Genomic DNA, 15,609 nt, shown 5'->3' with positions numbered 1-15,609 from the left:
GAAACGGGACGTTAGATTTTCAAAATAGTTTGTTTATTACGCTTTAAGTTATTCATATTCTGTGTGAAGACCAAACATGCAATATCCTCATTGTCAGTTATAGTATTTAATAACTTTCTCACACACCTTATAACAAATATTCATGTATCAATGACAAATGGGCCATCATACAGTAGCAGAAATGCAAAACATTCATGTATTTCTTTAATGTCAACTACATTTCCTAGTTGTACAAATCTGTTCATATTTGGTAAATCTTGGCAAAGTTCCATAAGATTTTCTTGACAACTTCTTGACAAATATACCAAAAATGATTAAAAACACTCCACCCCCCAATAGTCCACAACAAATGCGCAACCTATTGAAGTCTGTATAATACTTTCCTAAAGCTACAATCCTTTTTTAGGTTAACTGAGTCATTTTAAATAACATGAAACGTTATATATGTCCTATTTTTAAAGCGCTACAAAGTTAAAAAAAAAAGGGCATGGGTCACAGATATGCAGGAGTGATCAGTGCTGACACACTTGCACATTGCTCATGTTGGTGTTTTTCATTGGATTTGTTAAAATACAAATATAATTTAGGCTTCAAATCTCTTTTTAAGCTCAGACACTTTGATCAGAGGCGGTTCGTCCTCACCATGCTCATCCTTTGAGACATTTGAGACACATGGCGGGTGAGTCTGTGTGTTTTCCCTGCTCCAAACTGTGTTGCAGGGTCTCTCAGGTTCAGACCGTTCCTGGATCCTGGACTCCACCTGAAAGCCGCGGCTCAGCGCCTGGAAGCGTGTTTCAGCAGATATCACTTTAAGAGGAGAGGGGGTCTGCCTTGTGTCTTGCTCCTGTTTCTTTACTGCTTCTTCTCTACTTTTTACAGGACCTTCTGGAGGGTCAACAATGAGACTTTGAAGCCCAGATGTGGGTTCCAGATTGTCCTCCAGTTCTTGCTGCTCCTCCGCAGCGTTGGGATGATGACGATTCAGTTTGTTTAAATCCTCTTTATCTTTCTCCTGCTCTTTTCCCTCTTCTCCTTTTGCTTCACCTTTCTGCATTTCATTTGTTACTTCTTCCAATTCTTGCCCCTCAGCTACCTCGTCACTCTGTCTTTGTTCGCTTTCCCTCTCTTCTGTCAACACTTCATCCTCACCATTATCACCTATTCCTATCAATTGCTCCTCTCCTAAACTCACTCTCTTTTCCTGACCCACTTCTTTTGTCTCTTCCTCTAATTTCACTTCCTTAAAGTTACCTCCACCATCTATTTCTTCTTCTTTGTTCCCATTTATTGCTACCTTCACTTCTTCCTGTTGTCCTCCTTGTTGCTGTCCTATGTCACACACTGCCAGCGGACTCTCTGTCCTGTCCTCCTCTGGTACGCTGGTGTCCAGGCACAGCCAATCAGAGTCCTCTGTCAGGTCTGACTGCTCCTCCATGGTTTCCACGTTCCAGCTGTGCAGGCTGCCGCTGCCGCTGATGGACAGAGACAGGCTCTCTTGGCTCGGGTTGGCTGGAAAACAAACCTAGAAAACACAACGGCATGAGTAAGACCAGTGTGTGTTAGACCCTCAAGCATTTATCTAGCCCTCATCCAGTCACTTAAAGCACTTGACATTCACATGCTGAGGCAGAGGTAATTCAAGGTACAACCTTCTCAGGGGAGAACAACATTCACACACTGTTGGCCATGCCATTGGATGCAATATCAGTTTCAGTATCTTGCCCAAGGACATCCGACATGTTGGCTGCATTGGCCAGGAATGGAACCAATGTATTCCGATTGGTGGACGACCCTCTACCTCACAAACATCCGCCACCTCATCTTCTTACCTTCCTGATATAGTCATGGCTGTCGGGTCCAAACAGATCCAGGCTGCGTGTGCCGTACAGGTGGCCGCGCTCATTGGAGCTCCGGGAGCTGAGCGTGTCAAAGATCTCCCCCAGCAGATCCATCTCCTCTGGGTCACACAGCAGTGGATCTTCCGCATCTTCCTCATCCTTCTGCAGCTCAGAGTCCAGCTCGACCACAGGCCCAGAACCAGCTCTGATACACAGAAATAACAAAAGAGTAAAACATATTTTTAAATATATACATAAATCCCAGGGTTTTCCCACTTTTCTCCATCTCTCAGTTTATCTCCGACTCTCACCCATCCCATGTGTCCCCAGTGTCCTGCACGTCTTCCTCGTCTCCAGGGGACCGTTTGTGAACAGGCCGACGGGGACGTGACTAGCAGGAGGCAACATGGAGTAACGAAGCAAAGAGAATGCAACATTTCCACAACAGAGGTGACAGATGTTGGGGCGGACCACAATAAGGCAATAGAAATGGAGCAAAAACGATGCAAAATAGCACAAATAAGAACATTAGTTAATAAAGAGGATACATGTGAATGGTATCTTGTAGGGGAAACTAAAAGTGCCACAATAATGCTTTCTGGCTTATGGACTAATCATTGCAAAAAAACATGGCCATTATTATTTGTATTATTAATATTTATCAATGCATTCATTTATGTACAGTAGTTATTGTATCTTATTATAATGTTATGTTTGTTACATTTTAGAAAGACATTTTTTAAATAAATATTTGATTACTGATGAGCTCTCACCCTCCCAAAGTGTTGAGTGATTGGCAGGCGGTTCTGCAAGCAGTCCGATTGGGCACGGCGGTGCTTCACAGATCCTCCCCTTTGCAGGGTGTTCTCTTCATTTTGGGTCTGCATCACACACACACAACAAATAAGTATTATAATAAATCAACAGCAGCATTTGATTGATCCCCGTAAAAACCAAAACCACATAAACACTGACCCACCTTGTGCAACAGCAGGTTTTTAAAACCAGACTTTGTGAGACCTTTGGCCTGGGAGAGATTAAAATCAGCATGAACAAATGTTTTTTATATGACTGAATTCACTTGCCCAATACTTACAAAAAAGACTCACCCTCATGTTTGCTTTGGACTTCATGTTAAGGATGAGCGCTCCTCCCCCTTTCTGTCAGAATTGTGCATACTGTATTTTTGGCAAGAACTTACAAGAATTAACTTTAAACGGTTTCAATAATAATACAAATAACTTACCTTTAAATTACCAACTAACTGTTGATAGGATTTGCTTCTCCCTATGAGAACACAACAACACAATGGGAAGAGAAGAGTGATACCTGAGTAATAAAATACATATTTTACACACACACACACACACACACACACACACACACACACACACACACACACACACACACACACACACACACACACACACACACACACACACACACACACACACACACACATACCTGCAGTTGTTTCACACTTTAAGACCTCCTCTTCATAGAGGTCATCTGGTTCTTTCCCTTTGTTCAGAATATCCAGGCGATCGTCAATGAACTACAAAAACACATTTTGATATGTTTTTCTAAATTATATTAAATGCTTACTCATGTACAGTAGAGTAATACCAGAATGACTTAGTCCAAGTAATATGATGTAGCAAACAACACCCCGCCCATTACTGTATAAATCAGCATCAAAGGATGTCAGAAACATTTTGAAGCAGCTGCATTTCATTTGTTTTCTCTGGACAAGCTCTTCTCCAGCTGTAACTGCAGTGCCCAGGAGAGGGCAGTAAATCACACGAGGCACAATGCTCACCTGTTTGAAGGACTGTAGATGAATGGCATTCTCTAGGAAGTGCCTCATGCTGGAAGACTTGTGCTCTACAAACAGTTCCTCACTGAACCACACCTCTCCCTCCTGTAGAAAAAAAAGTAGAGTGTTATTGACACAACAAAAGGCACATAGGCATGACGAGCTGCCCATATAAATAAACAAACAGAAATGCAGAAAACACATTTGAACTATTTAATCATTTACTGCACTGTTAGTATTGTTATTATAAAAACATGACATCAATAAGCCTTTTTGAATGATTGACCTTTTCACCCTGCAGTGCGTCCCTGTAGCCTCCAAACAGCAGAGCCTGAGCTTTGAGGAAGGCCCTCGAGACCCCGCAGCCAGGAGACACCGCCTGACGCTTCAAACACACCTTCAGCCCTGACATCTGGAGAAATATTTACATTTTTATCATGATTATGCTCAATAATAATGATTAATAATACTGTGGTGACTATTGCCACTCAATATCGCAGAGGGATTGGCTAAACTGGGTAAGGGAATTGGACGTGTGTAATCTCATTCACGACAACGTTTTTAGCTTTCAATACCATTTTATATCCAAAGAAAAACAGCGTGTGCATGGTACACGGTCATAAAACTGTTGCTCTTCCCAGTCCCAATCCCACACCTATGCCGGTAAGGTCACCAAAATACCCTTTGCCCCAATGCGCTATCTAGTGCTCAAAACCAACAACAAAAACATACAAATGGGCACAACAAATACGATTAACAGAAGAAGTGCCAAAGCTGCTACAGAGAATACTCTTTTTTGTCATTTTGACTTTGTTATCGTAGATTGTGTAGAGTGACAGAAATATAGAAAGAGAATTATGGTTGGGCTGGAACGTGTGTTCATACCACTCAATGAACTGCATGAACTTTTCAGGGTTAGGGTTAGAAAATAAAGAACCTTGCTTTTATTTCCATTGAAGGAATCTAGGTCGAAAGACGGACTTTTACATCCCAGTTTATTTCCTAATTGTAGTTCCTATGTCCATATGACACCTGTTATAATTCCAATCAAAGACCCATGAATCTATCAAAATATGCTTTGCACATTTTGAAACATGTATTTATCACTATCTCGAAAATTAATATAAATAATTAGGATAACAGCCTGATTCTGTAGTACACACTTCACATCCCAGTCATTATTTCCTTTCTTAGAAATAGTTCAGTGTGAGATAAGAGACAACCAAAATACTTTAATTTGACCAGACAAACATACATATACACAGAGTATTTATTACCACATCTGAAGGTATCCTTTTCAGGTCGTCAAAGGGGTTTTCCAGAGTGTTTGTGTCCACATTCAGAATAACCACTTCTTCCAAGCCACGACTCCTCACCCTCTGTCAGACCGACACAAAAACACAGTTTGAGCTTCCGTTTGTGGTTCACAATAAGGAAATAATTGAGTGACTATGGACAACTTTAATTAGGCGTTTACCTCAGATAGACTGGCGTGGACCCCTATTAGGTAGGGCATAGGTGCACTGTAACCCAAAGACACAAAGAGTGAATTCAATTAATTGAAGGTGGGATGGTAGGTAGGTTGGTAGGTAAATAGGTAGATAACTAGGAAAGTAGGAAGGTTAGAAGGATGTTTGGTAGGTAGGTTGGTAGGTAAGTAGGAATGTAAATAAGTAGGTAGTTAGGTAGGTGGCTATAGGCAGGTAGGTAGGTATGTGGCTATAGGTAGGTAGGTAGGTAGGTAGGTAGAGTTCTTACCAGCAGTAGTCCAGCAGATGGGGTGGCAGGACAGGAATGAAGATGTGTTGCCAGTACATGGGGTATAACACAGCACTGAGTGCATGCACACAGGACGTCAGCTATACACAACACAAAATTGACAATTGTTTCAGACATTAACACACAGGATACACACGCCTTTCTGTATGGTCTACCATGACTGAACTTATTGGATAAGCTAAAGTGTCATGAGTTTTCAGAGTCTGAACATGACACACGTCTAGACATTCTTTAAAAACAATAGAAGATAAAAAATGTGTGTCTTACAGTGCTGAGTTTGCTGGCAAAGATGAGGATGCGTCTCTCAAACAGCATGCTGGCGTAGAGCTGGAGCAGGTTCCCCACATCTACTGCCACTATCATCTCAGTCAGGTTCCTCTGGAAAACACAAGCACATGCAATTCAGGTTTAATGGGCTAGGTGTCTAAACTAATTCATTTAACTTTAAATCATTTTTACTCACATTTTCGGGGATTGAAGGGAGACTTCTTGGGTCTGGAGCGATGAAGTATGGAACCTGGTCATGACAAATGAAACAAAACATTAATAAAAACTGGATTTTAATGCAAATGTTTCTGCTTTCAGCTGGCTTCGAAATCATATGACATGCATGCACAAAAGGTTACAGGATGAGGCTATAGGTTTCATTCCAAAGTTCTGTATCCATTAAATAATGGCTTATTTTGGAATGAAAAAAAGTCCATACACTTATTTGGGATCAGTATAATCAAGGGTTATTTATGGGTTAGGATACATACAACTGTTCAACTGTTCACAAAGGTCAGGCGGGCATTAGTGCAAATCGTGTTAGGTTTGGCATAAACATTCAATTAGAGAGACGAATGACAACGTTTTAGTCCACACACACGAGGTTTAGCCATCAAGCACAGACAGCTAGATTTTTCCAGGAGTTAGTCTGTATCCGCTCCGCAGTTCTTCGAGACCACATGAACCCCTGTGGGACTCACCCCCTCTTTTCTCTCTCTGTGTCCATCAGGATGGGACACCTCTGTGCTGACCAAAAGCTGCTCTCCCTCAGAAAAAAAACACAACACGCTAACCACTGACAGGTAAACAGCCAAATAAGTCAAGTGTGACACCATATTGGATATTTAGAGATTTACCATCTGCAGAGTGACTGATCCAGCTGCCAGTGGTAAGGGCTGCTTGTAGAGTGCAGCCAGCAGAGCTTTCATCTCATTGGTCTGTTGAGAACATGATGTTAAGGATACTCATATAAGAGTGTGTTTATTTCAGACAAATAGAGGAGCAGAAAGATAACACACAAGCAACGGAAACTCACCTGTCCTTTCGAGAGGTAATCAGCCAAGTTGTTGAGAAGTTTGTAAAACACTTCAAACCATGGAAGATAACTGTAATGAAATCATAATTTTAGAATCATTAGAATAACTATTTTAAAATCCCCTTACTCCCACATTTCCTCATTCTCACACAGATGTACCTGAGCATGCAGAGGCAGGTATGTGTGTGGTTGGTGAGACGGCAAAAGCCAAACCGCTGGCATCCTTCAAGGTCAGTCAAAACAAAAGTAAAGTGCTGCACGGCCACCCCCTCCTTCGCTCTGTGCAGATAGATGTGGTGAGAGGTTGACATATAGATAAACAGTGTAACCATGAGTAACAACAGTTTGTACTCACCTTTGTAGTCCTATGTCATATGGGAAGCAGAACCGGGGTAATGTTTGAGAGGACTCCTGGAGAGGGATAGAATTGTGTGTTTCACATGAACAGTGAAAAATCACATGACATGTTGAAAGAGTCAAGCAATGCTAATGGTTATATGAGGCTGCACTTAGGCACATCACTGATAACACATTCACACTGCCAGGCAGGTATCATCCAATTAGCATTAGCGATAATGTACAGCTGAGGCTGATGGGATGGTGAGTGTTTTTTGGAGGTATTCGATCACAAACCAAAGTAGGGGAGAGTGGGGTAAAATGAGCCAGTGGGTAAATTGACCCACCCCCTTAATCTAGGGAACTGTGCACATTTGTTGTCTTGTGACCATAAATTCAGGAAGTACACATCATTTATATCTGGTTGTGATGGAGAGAATCAGAATCAGAATCAGAATCAGAATCAGAATCAGAATCAGAAACAGAAACAGGTTTATTACCAGGTAGGTTTACACGTACGAGGAATTTGACTTGGTGTCGTGGTGCATACATAAAAGTAAAACAATAGAATAGAATCACTTCTATCTAATGTTCCCTTGCCTAGAGGACAACATTAGTACAAATTGACTCATCTTACCCCACTCTCCCATATTAGACACGTTAGAAATTTGATCAGAATATAACGCTGCGTGAAAATTCATAGCAATGGCATTGTTAATGCATGTATGCAAAATGTCATGCCGATTCATCCAATAGCTGCAGAAATAGTTTACTCAAAAACTAATGTAAACCTTATGGTGGCGCTACATCAAAGGTCAGGGGATTGCTAAAGTCAGTAGGAATTCTCTTCTGAAGAACACAGAAATGTTTTTCTAAAAATGTAATGGAAATACAAATTATACATTGTGTATATCTACATTTTGTGGATTTTGGGCATTGATACTTTCATAGTTGCAGCCTTATAGATTGTTTTGTTTTAAACTAGCACTCTTTCCCTTGTACTGCAGCTGCAGCAAAATAATGTCCCTCAGGAATACATAAATGTATATCGTCTATCTTAATAGTTATTGAGATATTTCAGTCTGAACCTGAGTGGTGGACGGACTGACCCGCAGACTGACTGACATTGCCATCCTAACAGAGGCACGGCAGTAGCATGGCTAAAAACAAGCCTCTTCCATCAGTTTAACGCAACAATACATCAACACATATTAAACCATTCCAGGAGCAGAAGACATGAATGGCTACCTCATCGCTGAAGTCCTCTGGGAACTGAAACAGAACACCGGGATCTAGGACATAAAAACATTGATGAAATGAACCACATGGCTTATACTCCAAAAACATCAACTACACAGAACATGTAGAGAAGCAAAGTCTTTTAGGTGTGTTATAAGGCAACACTGGTTGTAATAGAAAGACGACACATTATTTAAGATGGGCAGTTTAAATAAATGTTGCATGTCAATAAAAAGTATTTATTTAACCCAGCTGCTCAGTCTGTCAGATAAACATAACATGCTTCATCTCATCTAGTGTGACTTTGTGGTTTTTCTGATCACATGACAGGAAGTATGAGCCCTAAGCTCGGCAAAAACACCTTTATATTCACCAAGCATTATTATCTTATCACATCATAATTCATGTGTGTTTTCTAAGTCACCCACATGTCAGATGGTAGTTAACAGTCAGATTGTTGTAACATGTAATGCGGGAAAATGACGAGAAGATGGTAAACAAAGTCAGAGGAGTTTGAGGAACAATTTTAAACAACTTCTCCATTGCTGACAAATGGCTTATCTATACCAATATAGAGGCTGATACACAGAATCACAGTAATCACTTCTACTTCTTTAGCCCCGGTGTGTCGCACAGAATAAAGACAGAGGACTCACCTTTGTCTCTGGCTACGGGGCAAGTTGCTTGAAAGAACCAGTAAAAGGTTCGCTCAGGGTTTTGTCTGACAGGAAAGAGATTCACACATCATTTTTAAGATTATCTTGACAGTGTGTTTCAAACCAAAACATTTCCACATAATGTGTTGACACTAACTAGTCAATCTGCCCAACATGTATCATATGAATCAAAACATTATCTCACAAAACCAAGAGGATGTTGTTCTCAGGGAGGTATGAAACAGGTGCTTTTGAGGAAAAAGGACTGTTACCTTATACATTTACTTAAAAACATTTATGAGGAATTTGTAGTTTAATTTAGTGTTTCAATTTCATACTGCTGTGTACTTCTACTCTACTTTTCAGAGGTAAATATTGTACTATTTTTCTCGACTTCATTTAATTGACGTCTTTAGTCACTTTTAACAAATATCAATCTACTACAAATGGCGATGTATTATTATAGATAAACACCCCCCCAAACATTTTTACAAAATCTGTTCTGTATTTACCAGCTACAACATTAAACAGATAAACACATTCATGCATCAATAATAAATAGAATAGAATATTTACAATAAATTATTCTTATAGGCGAAATTCTTCAAGTTGGATACTTTCACCTTTGTTACTTTAAGTGTTTTTAGATGCCTATACTTTTGTAGTTTAATTTAAATAACATTTTAAAATGCAATCCTTTTACTTGTACGATAGTCTTTATACACTCCGGTTTTGCTTATTTTACTCATGTAAAGTATTTGAATACTTCCTCCTCCACTGTGGGATTACTTTACAATTCTAAAAAGTGGCTCATATGCATCAAACACAGATTGCTTTTAAGAAGAAAAGTGTCTACTGTAAAGTGTATGGCAACACATAAAAGGCAAAGAGTTGCTGCAGGAAACTTCCTGTGCAGTTGTGAGAGGAAGTCATGAAAAACCACAAGAACAGACTGACGGGCAGTCATGATGGAAGTCAAGCGAAGAAAGACATGACCACTCACTTCAGTCTGGAGCCCATGCTGTCCCGATGTGTCTGTGTCCATGTGTTTGAGGGCCGATATCTTCAGCAGGAGTCTCAGATGATGGCCATACTTTGGATGTAGCAGTGGTGCAAACGAAGTAGCACACCGGCGGTAGCAGCTCTCTGCACAATCAGCGCAATAGAAGTGACAGAACACTTCCTGATCTATGTCAGTGTGTGTTCATGACGTCTGTTATAACCAACCTCTCTAAGCTCTCTCATAGACTTCCATTTCCATCCTTTAATGTTTTTTCACCCTCTGTTTCCTAGAGTTGGATACTCATTTTAAAAAGGCAGCCATCAGGTGTAAAGCATGTCTTTAATCATATAAATCTTCATGAGTGGCTTCAGGAACAATCATGGTACAGTGTATACTGTTAGAGTAGACTACAACTTCACACACTGAAATTAATTGGACAATTTACAAAAAATGAAATGTTAGAGGTTCTGATTTCAGACCGGTTTACACAATATGCTTGTATTTCTGTTTTATTTTGTAAGGATATTTCTAACTAACCTTGTATGTATATTTCAATCTTGCTTTTCTATTATTATAGTTGTTGTAGGAGTGTAGTAGTTTGTCTCCTCTATAATGAGTTACCTTCTCGTCAAAAGAATTCACTGTGACTTCCTGAATAAATAAAAAAAACATATGCATTTTTAGATCTAGCATTTATGAAGTCATTTGGTCGACAGGTTTCATATCCTCATCCTGCTAAGATTGGCTTTACACTCGCAGATCTCTTTACTTCCTCCTAGTGGTGTTCAAGCACAACTTCCTTATCATTAGATAATGCAGGTCTCCATTTTGGTTCATACTGTGCCATCTAGAGTCTAACTTGAAGATGAATTTCACTTCTAAAACATTTTTTGATATTCTCTTTTGTCTATTTTAGTCAAAAGGGATCTATTTTGTCAGCAGAATTTTATTAATCGACAGCGTGGGTTTACTTATCTCCTTGTATTTTATGTAAAAATGTATTGAAATCCAAAATGCATTACACAAGAACATCAAAACACTTTTAACAGGAATATAACATTTATTTCAATCAATGCCAAACTAGACAAGCGATCAAATTGAACATTGAAAGTTGAACAGTTTCATTGAATACTTGGCCCAGTTTGACTGATGGTGATGAAAGAGCAATGACAGAAAGCTACTGACAAAAATACCACAAGCACAGCTGTGTTAGCTTCCTCTATATGAACTACGAGGTTGGGGGGTCACTTTAGCCTTGTGAGTCCTACTCTGAGAGGAGGAAAGAGGAGAGGCAGAGAGAAAAGGGAACAGAAGGATAACAGGAAAAAGAGAAAAGGGAACGGATAGTACTTAGTACTTTGACTCCCTCAGAGTAGTTAAAGTGAATTAATATTTGGACTGTTGGATGGATTTATGACAAGTGCAGTTGAGAAATCGTGGGTTATTTTAGCTTTAGGTTGCCTCTTCTTCTCCCTCCTCCTCAAACTCTCCCTCCTCAGCGGTGGCGTCCTGGTACTGCTGGTACTCGGACACCAAGTCGTTCATGTTGCTCTCAGCCTCTGTGAACTCCATCTCGTCCATGCCTTCTCCGGTGTACCAGTGGAGGAAGGCCTTGCGACGGAACATGGCGGTGAACTGCTCGGAGATGCGCTTGAACAGTTCCTGGATGGCAGTGCTGTTCCCGATGAAAGTGGCGGCCATCTTGAGCCCGCGGGGTGGGATGTCGCACACGGCTGTCTTGACGTTGTTGGGAATCCATTCAACAAAGTAGCTGCTGTTCTTGTTCTGCACGTTCAGCATCTGCTCGTCCACCTCCTTCATGGACATGCGGCCGCGGAACACGGCAGCAACGGTGAGGTAGCGGCCGTGACGAGGGTCGCAGGCCGCCATCATGTTCTTGGCGTCGAACATCTGCTGTGTGAGTTCGGGCACAGAGAGGGCTCTGTACTGCTGGCTGCCTCTGCTGGTGAGGGGGGCGAAGCCGGGCATGAAGAAGTGCAGACGGGGGAAGGGCACCATGTTGACGGCCAGTTTGCGGAGGTCAGCGTTGAGCTGGCCGGGGAAACGTAGGCAAGTCGTCACCCCGCTCATGGTGGCAGACACCAGGTGGTTGAGGTCTCCGTAAGTGGGTGTGGTGAGTTTGAGGGTGCGGAAGCAGATGTCATAGAGGGCCTCGTTGTCAATGCAGTAAGTCTCGTCTGTATTCTCAACAAGCTGGTGGACAGACAGGGTGGCGTTGTAGGGCTCCACCACTGTGTCTGATACCTGGAGGCACAAAGCAAAAAGGTCAGGGAGGGGGAAAGCCAGAAAAGAGTAAAGAAACCTCCACTAAGCAACACATTCTGTACCTTAGGTGAGGGCACTACACTGAAGGTGTTCATGATACGGTCCGGGTACTCCTCACGGATCTTGCTGATGAGCAGTGTTCCCATACCAGAGCCGGTACCACCGCCTAGGGAGTGTGTGAGCTGGAAACCCTGCAAGCAGTCGCAGCTCTCAGCCTCCTTTCTCACCACATCCATGACTGAGTCCACCAGCTCGGCCCCCTCTGTGTAATGGCCCTTTGCCCAGTTGTTACCAGCTCCACTCTGGCCTAGAAAGAGAAGGTTGATCGATCCTTTCAATATTCAGCCATATTTCTCCTGCTAGCAGGTCATCATTTCATTTAAACTTAAAATAGTCATCTTTATGGAAGACAACAACTCTCTCTATAATACACTTCCAATTAAAATGAGCTTTCGTTATGTTCTAACCAACATATGTGTTTGTGGCTGATCATATACCAAAGACAAAGTTGTCGGGTCTGAAGATCTGTCCGAAGGGGCCGGAGCGGACAGAGTCCATGGTGCCTGGCTCCAGATCCACTAAGATGGCCCTGGGCACGTACTTTCCACCTAGAACACAAATGCATGTGTTACAACATTTTTCATCAGAAAAGATAGGACTGACTATAAGAACACCAAATCGTTTTTAAGAGTCCTGACCTGAAGCCTCATTATAGTAGACGTTGATCCTGTCCAGCTGCAGGTCACTGTCTCCATGGTAGGTTCCTGTTGGGTCGATGCCATGCTCATCACTGATCACCTCCCAGAACTACAGATCAGGCAATGTGTTGGATTGACAGAAAAACTTGCATGATGCAGTCTGAATTCACTGATATTTTAATAGCTTAAAACATGGTAATGGAATACATTTATATTGCATTTAACAAACCACTGTACTTGTTGAGCCACAACATTTGCTTGATAGGGAATTAATAGACAATTTGATTGAATAATGTCATTTGTAATTCATACACCAAATTATTTATCTATTAAATACCAATGTAGGATTTAGTAGCCTTATGGGGATGTGGAAATGCAAAATGCCTATGTGTAGAGACAGGATTGATTTGTCTGTTCTGAGCTTCTGAAAAAAACATGACGATGCAACATTGCGCACTTGATGAAGAGGAGCCACTATGAAGGGCTTACTCCAAACACATTGATTTATAGTATGCGGTGATTATATGCTATGAATATTACATTACATTTCTGCCAATACGTCAAACTAAATCATTTATTTCTCCTCTAATTAAAGGCCCAACAGATGAATTAATAATGAATGACACTTATGATTAGCAGTCTCAGAATATTATTTAATAATTTTTGAAAATCATCAACCTCGTATTCATCTCTGGTTCACAGATACCTTCAGAAGATAAGATGATTTACATTAGAAATTAGGTTAAACCTATTTTTGGATACAGGAGTGTTCTCGTTGCAATAATACATGACCTATATAAATATGTGTGTGTTAAAAACTGCAAGTCCTCTTGGTGCATTTAATGTCTGAGCCACACCTTATCTCTCTGTGACACACACGCACACGCAGTTCACTGTCTGTGATATACTCAAAGGGGATAAGTGACAGCAGGGTATGTCTCTGCCTGCCACTGCCCATGGATCCAAAAGGATGCTATTGTGCGCTGCGTTCAGTCTTATACAACCCTTTCTCCTCCCCTGTGTTGACCTATTTAGTATTTCCTGTGGAAAACATGGCCCCGTAACAGCCATGACATAACATAATCACTGTAAAAACATGACTTGAATCACATTTGAAAACGAGCCCAGTTAACAGGTAGATATAACGGCGACGATTGTGCGCGTTTTCTTACCTTTGCTCCAATCTGGTTGCCGCACTGGCCGGCTTGCAGGTGCACGATCTCACGCATGATGTCTCTGCGGTGTGTGAGGGGGTCTCACGGAGAAAGAGGGGGATGAAGATGCCCCGCTTCTTGTTCTGCTCGGTGCTGGTCCGCCCGGTGCAGTCGACTGTCTCTGGCTGAATGCGTAATGGGCTCTCCGTCTCGCCTATACCCTCCGTCCGCGCCTGCGTATTTCATCCGGGTTCTGCAGCATGACGTCATCTCCATGGCAACGGGAACTGGACCCGACCAGAAATCTGCCTCTTCCCGTGCTGGAGACCGGCCTGCGCGTGGTGTGGGATTGGCATGTATGTGAGATAAAACTGGAACGATAAGCAACCCAGATGAACTTGGTTCTTAGAGCTTGATTCACGGGGTTAACTGTCTGCTGTCGGCACCAACATGTCAAGTGGTGTGAATGGCCCTGAGTTTGATGGTATAGGTTGTAGTGATCACTGATTCATACACTGGGGTTACATAATTCAATCCAGGAACTACAGGTTGGGGGTATTGTTTCCGCACGGACAGATATGTTGACGGTACCTCCGGGGTACCTACTGTGTGTTGTCCCTTACACTTTCTCTTAGTCTTCTCGGCTCGACCCGACAGCATGTGTATTTCTGCTCCTCAATAAACTGAGATTTGCACCTTCGATGCACCGCCTCCGTCTCCCTTCTCTCGGCACTACATTGGTGACCCCGACATAAGTCTCGCGAAGGATCCGGGACTGACTCGAACACGGCAAAAAGCGCAGCTTTTCTCGAAATGCCGGGGATTTTTGGAGACCTCCGTTGCTGCCACGTGCGCTCGGACTGAGGCTCGGTGCGCCCCACGGAATGGCTGGGAACGTCGCTCACCATTCCCGCTTCGTCTCGGCACTGGGGGGCAGCAAGCCTTCCTGCTACGAGGGGACTATGCACGACCTGCTGGGTATGGAGGGACCCGACTTCTGCCTCGTGGAGCTGGTTCTTCAGGACATGCTGCATGTCCGGGCTGCGCTAGCTAACTCGGCTAGTGTTGAGCCCCGCGCTTTGGCCGGAGATGCTGGCCGGTTCCTCCTGGCCGCCCGGCGATTTACCCCTGAGGTGCTTGCCACTGCACGCTGCAGCACCTTCCCTGGTAAGGGCACGCTGCCTAGCAGAGGCTCCGGGGCCGCCGCCGCCGACAGCGACTACCGGCCGGCCTCGACGGCTAACGACAGCTATCGACATCCGACTGGTTTTTTATTTTTTTTTGTTGTTTTTTGTGGTGCCGGAGAGGAGGTTCGATCAAGTCTGGTCGGCCTCGCGTGGATCCTCTCGCTATTTCGTCCACCTGTTTTTGTTCGTGGACGGGACGACCATTTTTGAGTTTTTTCTGGTGCCTGAGAGGAGGTTCGACCATGTCTGGTCGGCCTCGTGTGGACCCTCTCGCTGTATCACCACCTCGACGGCGGTTTCGGACGTCACACACG

General features: G+C 42.7%; 2 protein-coding genes across 4 annotated transcripts; both read right to left on the bottom strand.

Moving 5' to 3' along the window:
• Positions 1-14: 14 nt before the first annotated feature.
• Positions 15-10,151, bottom strand: si:dkey-76b14.2 (DENN domain-containing protein 1B). 3 transcript variants are annotated; one of them, XM_034120497.1, is made up of 23 exons: positions 9,971-10,151; positions 8,968-9,032; positions 8,321-8,364; positions 7,092-7,147; positions 6,896-7,015; positions 6,737-6,806; positions 6,558-6,638; positions 6,402-6,467; positions 5,897-5,950; positions 5,701-5,811; positions 5,413-5,513; positions 5,132-5,177; positions 4,932-5,033; positions 3,941-4,066; positions 3,658-3,759; positions 3,303-3,393; positions 3,085-3,125; positions 2,948-2,998; positions 2,818-2,865; positions 2,612-2,719; positions 2,150-2,229; positions 1,830-2,043; positions 15-1,522 (listed from the first exon to the last, which is right to left on the bottom strand). In XM_034120497.1, exons 1-23 carry the CDS (start codon positions 9,985-9,987, stop codon positions 584-586), a joined length of 2,733 nt encoding a protein of 910 aa, XP_033976388.1. In that variant the 5' UTR covers positions 9,988-10,151; the 3' UTR covers positions 15-583. The 3 variants fall into 3 exon arrangements, with proteins under 3 accessions (XP_033976388.1, XP_033976389.1, XP_033976390.1); XM_034120498.1 differs by having other exon boundaries at positions 6,402-6,458; XM_034120499.1 differs by lacking the exon at positions 6,402-6,467.
• An 859-nt stretch (positions 10,152-11,010) lies between these two features.
• On the bottom strand, positions 11,011-14,352 carry LOC117474613 (tubulin beta-4B chain-like). The gene is made up of 5 exons (XM_034120500.1): positions 14,127-14,352; positions 12,955-13,063; positions 12,754-12,864; positions 12,319-12,563; positions 11,011-12,235 (listed from the first exon to the last, which is right to left on the bottom strand). The coding sequence occupies exons 1-5, from the start codon at positions 14,181-14,183 to the stop codon at positions 11,423-11,425; spliced, it is 1,335 nt and encodes a 444-aa protein (XP_033976391.1). The 5' UTR covers positions 14,184-14,352; the 3' UTR covers positions 11,011-11,422.
• Between the last annotated feature and the right edge of the window lie 1,257 nt (positions 14,353-15,609).

The sequence above is a fragment of the Trematomus bernacchii genome, unplaced genomic scaffold, assembly GCF_902827165.1.
Source record: "Trematomus bernacchii unplaced genomic scaffold, fTreBer1.1, whole genome shotgun sequence".
Taxonomy (NCBI): Eukaryota; Metazoa; Chordata; class Actinopteri; order Perciformes; family Nototheniidae; genus Trematomus; species Trematomus bernacchii.
The sequence above is the reverse complement of the archived record's forward strand: the minus strand, read 5'-3'. Positions and strand labels throughout refer to the sequence as shown.